Below are 8,176 nucleotides of genomic sequence, written 5' to 3' on the forward strand. Positions count from 1 at the left end.
CTTAATTTTTGTTCTGATAAGCATAAATGGATTTGCAGAATGATTGTAATAGTCAATGCTTTCTAAACCAGCAAAGCTATAGTTGAATAAATATTTGGTATAAAAATTTTCACCTATATGTCTTTGGTAAAATAAAGATCCATGTTTTTATATGAATCTTGTCTACTCCTAATAGCAGGCTACCAAGAAGAGACTAGATACCGTATGAGCATATACAGGGGGAGGAGGTCGCCCTTAGTCACAGTCACAGGCAAGGGTAGTAGGAGGAAAGCATGAGGGAGCTAGGAATTGGAGGATACAAGGGATGGGATAATTATTGAGATGTAATATGAATGAATTAATAGAAAATAAAAGTAAGAAAATCATGTCTACTCCTAAATTAGGTACAAGCTTTCATGCAATGTAAAATCATATAAATTTAATTATGTTGATATATTAGAATAAATGTTAACATATATTTATTGTTATTGACTTGTTTTTTCAGATATATCATCTATTCAGGGTTAGCATTTATTAAGTCATGAGATAGCCTAATAATGATTATTGAAAGGAAATTATGTTGTTAGTAACAGAGGAGAGAGTTCACTTAATTACTTCTACATGTTTCCTGACAACAAGCTATCAGGGTACCTCAGGGTCCACGTCCCTAGTGTCAAGCAGTTACAATTAAACAATCAACAATATAATGAAATAAATATTCAGGTTTCTTTCTTATTCATAACTCCTCTTTGTTCTTTACAAATTGTTTCCAACTACTAAAATAGTAGTATTTGTGTAGTGTATTGAGTTGTATTTTACTGATTAATTGCAATTGTAATTTGGGAGAATTATTAAGAATTTTAATTTTTGAGGTATACTGTACATGTGGTTTATTAATTATATCAAAAACATTATCAAAAATGGATACCAGGAAGACTTTATTTTGGTGAGTTGCTTTAAAGATGTGTATGTTTTCAATCTTAAAAGATATACAAACAATCCATACATACCTTTGGGAATGTTAAACCTACATGAGCTGAGAAAGATGGATACAATCTTGTTTCATTTAATGATAGATATTTGTGTGCTAAACTTGAAGTTTTTTGTTTCTTTCACCACTATACAGAATTTAAAACTGTTTCCTTGCTGCTTATGTCAATCTTTAGAAGTTTTAAACCTATAGCTACCTGGAAGATTATCCTCCTGTCTTTGATGAGTTCAGATGCACATAATAAAACACACAAAACATGTCCACTTAAAATAGCACAATATGTAAGGCAGGTTATATAAGATGAAGTAAAATAGTTGTAAATAAAAATGGAACTCTAACAATTGAGAAGTAATAAGAATAAATTAATAGAATATTACAAAAGAAAAATGGAACTGTAGTTAAAATACTGGAATTGATGCAGACAAAGCAATGTCTAAAAGGTTGTCAGAAACATAATATAAGCCATTAAAATTATTTTTCATAGACAATATGAAACTAAATTACCATTAAGAACCACTGTGGTTGCCTTTTAAAATATATTTCAATTTTTACATTTATTTCATGTTATTTTTCACTTTCTTTTCTCCAAACACTCTTTTAAAGTCCTTCATATTTTTCAAAATCATGGCCTCTTTTTATATTATTTATGCAGACCTTTTATCCAAGCACTTGGAAATCAGAGGCAGATGTGAATCTCTACAAGTTTAAAGCTAGCCTGGTCTACATAGTAAATTGAAATCAATTTACTTCTACATAGTGAAACCTTGTTTTTGTTTTTGTTTTAAGCAAGTAAAATACTAATGCAAATAAACAAAGTAATTTGTTTATGTGCTTTTTCCGTTATTCATTGGAGTCTTGCAAAGTATTATAAATTTGTGTATTTTAAAAACTTGTTTAAAATTGAGCAAATTATTATATTTATAATTAAATAAAATGCATACTAGTCCATAAGAAAAGAACAAAGGACCCTTACTTAATCAAAATGATATGTAGTTGGTAATGGCTGAGAATAACCGAAGACACACTGTGTCCGTGATTTGATTTGTAGGTTGTTGATTGTGGAGTACTGTGCAACAGCTGTGTCAGTAAGCAGGATAATCACTAAGTACTAAACAGTGACTGAAAGGCAATGGAAACTGTTGACATAATAGTGGAATTGAAGAAAGCAACAATATAAATTCCAATGTGAATTTTATTCCTAGATCTAAAATGAGACAAAATATAGCTTTACAGGCCTTTGTTGTTTCATTTTTAATTTATTCATTTTTATTTAATTTGCATTGTATGTCTGTGGGTGTCAGATTTTGGAGTTACAGACACTTGTGAGCTGCCATGTGGGTGCTGGGAATTGAACCTGGGACCTCTGGAAGAACAGTCAGTGCTCCCAACCACTGAGCCATCTCTCCAGCCCCTCTTTGTTTCATTTTTAAATGCTATAATGGCTAACATGGTTTATTCCCTGTAGTCATCTGGCAGGGTTCTTTGTTATCTGCTGTAATCAACTTCAAAGAACATCCCAGTTAGGTACAAAAATTTACCATTGTAGTATTATTTCAGCAATGACTATTTTAGAAGCCTTGATTATACTTTTCTTATTTTTCTTATACTTTTTACTGTTCTTGTTTCTAGAAAATGCTACGAAATATTTACCTAGAGCATGGACAGCTAAAGCTTTTCTAATTATTTATTATTATAAAACCAATTCCATAAGACTTACAATTTGTGCTATTTTCAGGCCTTGGGTACTTTTTATAATTCTGTCATCAAACTTAAGCTATTTAAATAATTCCTTAGAAATGTAATGAGGCAACATACTTTCAATAAAGAAATAGAAAATGAAAATGCAGTATGTAAGCAAAATGGAAATGTATTTAATTGAACGAAAAAGTGAAGTTAATTATGCTTTTATCTTTTATTATTGTATTGAGATATCCTCACTATTTGCACATGATGCCTTAAATGCAAGAATTCCCTACATCATAATCCTGAGTGCAGGAATACAGGTGTCTACACACTTGTCTTGCACCTATCCTAACTCAATATATGCAGAGCTGATGGTACTTGAAGAATGATATTTATATATTTCGAGACGTAGATTATCAAGTGTAAGAAAATAAGTTCACAAAAATAAAAAGAAAGGAGAATGAAGACGTGAAGGAGATATCAAATGCAGAAGAACAAGTGCAAAGCTATCCCTTTAGTTAAAAGGAAGATTAGGCATTGTGTCTTGAAATGCATGAAAATATATGGAAATTCTAATTATTCTGTGATTTTCAAAATGAAACATAAGACTTTTAGAATACAAACATTATAAATAAAAATTAATAATAACAACAAGAAATTGAATATTCCATGGTATAAATGCAAATTTAAAATGAAATATTTAGTCAATTTTGGGGATTATGTAGTCACAACATTAAATAAAGAGGCATTTAGGTATAAGGAGTGCAACTATAGAGAAAAATAGTGGAACTTTTGCTAATGATGAGGGAATACAGGGATCGTGAAATTGTGAGGAATCCTTTGACTTTAAATCTTGTAGGTCTTGTTTTGAGATAAAAATAAAACTGTACTTAGGTCATTTAAGTAGCATGTGTTGTAAGTATTCTGGATCATCTTTCTGCATTGACTATTGTAGACCATATATAGGTATAATCGTTTTATCAAAATTATCTGTAGTGGTAGCTGAATATTATTGGACGCTTTTCAAATTTTGTAATTGTAGGACAGTGGGAGTAATCTAAGTTCATAGATAAGACATTTCTCATCAATACTTGTGACTCACTGAATCAAGTTCACAGAAGTCCAGTAAGACTCCAGTGTCATTGGCAGTATAATGGAATAAAGGATGGTCTACTCTTTGAAACAGTAGTAACTGGCATTAATGAAATTACTTATTGTTGCTGACAAGACCAAAAGTTGTTTCAGTTTTTTCCATACCCAACATAAGAAATTGTAATAATTTTCTAATAATTTTGGGGATACATACATAGAACAGTCACATTATTTAACCTTGCAAATGACTCATTTTCTCTCACGGCATGCTCTTAAGTGGGCCATATGACTAAAACATTTTCAATTGTTTCTAATTAAATATGATGCATTTTTATTAAAAATATATGCTTACACTTTTTATACTAAAGTTTTTATTTTTGTTTCTATAATATAATGTGCTATGAATAGAATGAATGAGTAATGAAAACAAGTAACAAATGTGAAAAATTTAAGACTATTCCAATATCTTTCCACTTAGTGTCATACATTTGTCATTTGTAGCCATATGCTGGGTATTTATATGTCTCTCGTGTCATATAATGATAATTTGTTATGAAGTACTCTAACAGCAAATCAATGTATATATAATTTACATATGCATATAAACATTAAATGATTGTTCTCATTGAATGATACTGATGAGTATCATTTTAATTCCAGATGAGGAAAATACAATAGTGGAAAGCAAAGGACATTGCCCCAAATCACTAATCACTGACTGACCACATAAGAACCTAAAGTGAGGCAGAACATGAATGGAATTTGATTTCTGACATCATGTTTTATAATGAGCCTCACCTGAATTTCTGCTGCTCCACTCTCTCAAGCTATGTTCAATTTAATTTTTATTCCTTTTACTGTTTTATAATCTGAAAGGCAATGACATATGAAGTGATGAACCAGAGTTCTGTGACCACATTCATCTTGGTGGGCTTCTCAGAGTATCCACAGCTCCAAATACCCCTCTTCCTCCTCTTCTTGACCATTTATTCAGTGACACTGATGGGTAACCTGGGCATACTTGTGGTTATAAGGATCAATCCCAAACTTCACACACCCATGTACTTTTTCCTCAGCCATCTTTCATTTTTGGATATATGCTATTCTAGTGTATTTACACCCAAACTGTTGCAGATCTTGGTTATGGAAGACAGAACCATTTCTTTCAAAGGATGCATGACACAATTCTTCTTTATTTGTACGTTTGTGATTACAGAAATGTTCATGTTAGCAGTGATGGCCTATGACAGGTTTGTGGCTGTGTATAATCCTCTGCTTTATACTGTTGTGATGCCTCATAAGTTCTGTGCTCTACTAGTAGCTGGGACTTACATGTTGGGTGGACTGTGTGCTGTGATACTCATATATACCCTTTTGCAGCTATCCTATTGTGAATATGGCATCATCAATCACTTTGGCTGTGAGTACTCTGCTGTCATCTCTGTATCCTGCTCTGACTCCTCCTTTAGCCAAATGACATGCTTAGTCATTTCTATATTTAGTGAGTCTTCTAGTGTCCTGATCACTTTAGCCTCATATGTGTTCATAGTTGTCACAATCATTAAGATGCCGTCCAAAGGAGGACTATGCAAAGCCTTCTCCACCTGTACTTCCCACCTGACTGCCATCACAATCTTCCATGGGATCATTCTTCTCCTATATTGTGTTCCCAACTCAAACAGCTCACGGATTTTTGTCAAAGTGGCCACTGCTCTTTATACAGTCATGATTCCCATGCTGAACCCCCTTATCTACAGCCTTCGGAATAAAGATGTGAAGGAGACAGTTAGGAGACTTATCAGCTCCAAACTGCACTCTCACTTGACATAATTATGTGGTGTGTGTGTGTATCATGGAGAGACAGAGAGAGACATTTACAGGAAGACAGAAGAGACAGAGACATAGGGAGACAAAAAGACTGGAAGGAGAGAGACACTGTGGTATCATTCTCTGAGTACAGACAAACATACATTTTCCTAAATATAGTGCAATTTGACCAAATACATGTAATCAATTTCAGAAAAGGAAATGTTTAAAATTTTCTCTACTATGGATGTTAGGATGAAGAACAGCATATGTATAATACATTACCAACATTATTTTTAATATGCAATTAGCTTTACAAGAATTCTTTATGTACAGATGATACTTATGCATAATAAATCCACACTTTAGTTTTCATAACCGACAATTTGTCTCAGTGCTGTGTTGTGTAACCTTTTCTTTTGACTTAATACTGTATTTCATCTTGTAAAGAAATCATGTTTATATTATGAAGAAATCTCAAAATTGAAAGGCAGATGCTAAACCCAAACTATAGCCTATATGTCTCATGAATTCTAGACAACAATATAGTGTGTTTCAACCTGATAAATGTTGGGACAAAAGTGATTTTTATTAATTGTTTTATTTTATTGTAGTAGCATTTAAATCAATTGATCAGCAACACAAGACAATATTAGTAAATTGCATCTTAGATTGTGCATTCTCTCTCTGAGTCTCTTACTCAGCAATAAATCATATATGAATCTACTTCATTGATTGACCAACAAGAAGCACATTATTTCTTTCCTTCTCTTTTTTAAACCTTTTTCTTTCAGTGATAGAAATTACATCACTCAAGAAGAGCTCATCTTCATTACCTTTCTTTTAGAGCTGCCATTGTGACCATAGTCGCAAGATTTAACATTAATCTATTTCTCAGCCTTATTGATACATATCTATTATCATTTCTGAAAATTTATAAGTATGTTGAACTTTCTAAATAGCTGAGACAGTTGTAACAGATTTCAAGTGTATTTTTGAAAGACATATTTCACAAAAAATATTGTGTATCTTGTTCTTTATTATCATTAAGGTAAGAGACCTTTAAGAACATACATATTTAATTCCTGAGGAGGACAACAGTGGGATATTACCAGTATCTTTTTTATTTTCTTATTTTATTTATTTTCAAGATAAGGTATCTCTATGTAGCCTTGGCTGTCCTGGAACCCACTTTGTTGAACAGGTTGGCTTTGAACTCTTAGCGATGCAGCCTCCTCTGCCTTGCAAGTGCTGGGATTAAAGTTGTGTGTCAGCACTACCTGACTGATTACCAGTATATTAACAGCCAATTATTGATTACTGAGGGCATTCCTCTCATTCTTAGCAATAACCAACAGATGACAGTTAATGTAAAACATTTTCTATTTAATTCTAAAATACAATTAACATTTAACACTGTAAGATTTAAGGTAATGAAATCTGCTCTATGTGTTATAAGTATCTTACTTTTGCAAATGACTGTAAGTACTCTGGAATATGTCCCAAACACAGGATGCTATTGTTGGGTACCACATCTTGGGGAGAGAGTAACAATGAAAACAAAATACAGTTTTAGAGAAAAGTTTTTTTTTTTCAGGCAAACTTAGCTTGTTTCTACTTATTACTATATTAACATTCCGGTTTTTGTTGTTGTTGCTTTTGCCTGTGATTCTACTATCAGAGCCATTCAGTGTATTTAGGTCTTCCATATACATATACCATTACACCTTAAATATATCATCAGTAGAATGAATTTTATAGACATTAATAATATATAGTGATTAATTATGCATGTAATAATTAATAATTAAAATTTTCACCCATGAAAAAGTAAACACAAGACAATTTTAAAATATAAAGGATAAGTCAAAATTAAATATAAATTCTGTAAATAGACAAACAGAAATTCTGAAAATATGGTCAAAATTAATTTCACAATAAAAACATGTGAAAATTATGATCAACTCATAGTGTAAGATAAGCAATGAATTTTAGAAAAAAGGAAAAGTGTAAAACAATAATACTATCAGAAACATAGAAATAAAATTAGAACATATCTGTTGCAAATTCTAGTATTAGTTCAAGAGATTAAATATGAAATTCTGTGTCATAGAAAGCAGTGAGATATAATAAAAAATTATCATTTGATTTATCCAATTACAGGAGAAATTTTTATGAACCTAGAGAAAGAAGTTAAATCATATATATTATGCTCAAGGTGTACAGCTACCTATTTTATTTCTTTTTGAGACAAGCATTTACTGATAGTTCAGGATGTGGGTGGTGGTAGCACACGCCTTTAATCCCAGCACCTCACAGACACACAGGAGGGTCTCTGTGAGTTAGAGTTCCAGGACATCCAGGGCTACACAGAAAAGTCCTGGTTCAAAGAATAAAGCAAAACAATACAACACAAAACAAAAACAAAAATTAAACAACAACCAAAAATTTAGTAGATTACTCTTTAAGTCACAAATGAAACATACATAATATTGTCACAGTATTTTTATTAAGAGTTTTAAAATTACAAATATTTGAAAATTGAATTCTGATGAAATGTAGTAACACATTTATTCAAATGTGATACTTAGAAATGCCTCTGTTTTTTCTGTATCATATTTTACC

At 31.6% G+C, this 8,176-nt stretch overlaps 1 protein-coding gene across 1 annotated transcript; it reads left to right on the forward strand.

The window, feature by feature from the left end:
- The first annotated feature begins 4,624 nt into the window (after positions 1-4,624).
- On the forward strand, positions 4,625-5,575 carry LOC127207298 (olfactory receptor 1165-like). Its single transcript, XM_051166674.1, has one exon. It carries the CDS (start codon positions 4,625-4,627, stop codon positions 5,573-5,575), a length of 951 nt encoding a protein of 316 aa, XP_051022631.1.
- Positions 5,576-8,176: the final 2,601 nt, after the last annotated feature.

The sequence above is a fragment of the Acomys russatus genome, chromosome 24, assembly GCF_903995435.1.
Source record: "Acomys russatus chromosome 24, mAcoRus1.1, whole genome shotgun sequence".
Classification (NCBI taxonomy): Eukaryota; Metazoa; Chordata; class Mammalia; order Rodentia; family Muridae; genus Acomys; species Acomys russatus.

What these genes read in the sequence shown, in the direction of transcription:
- LOC127207298 (XM_051166674.1), top strand. Translation starts at nt 4,625, where the DNA reads ATGACATATGAAGTGATGAACCAGAGTTCTGTGACCACATTCATCTTG.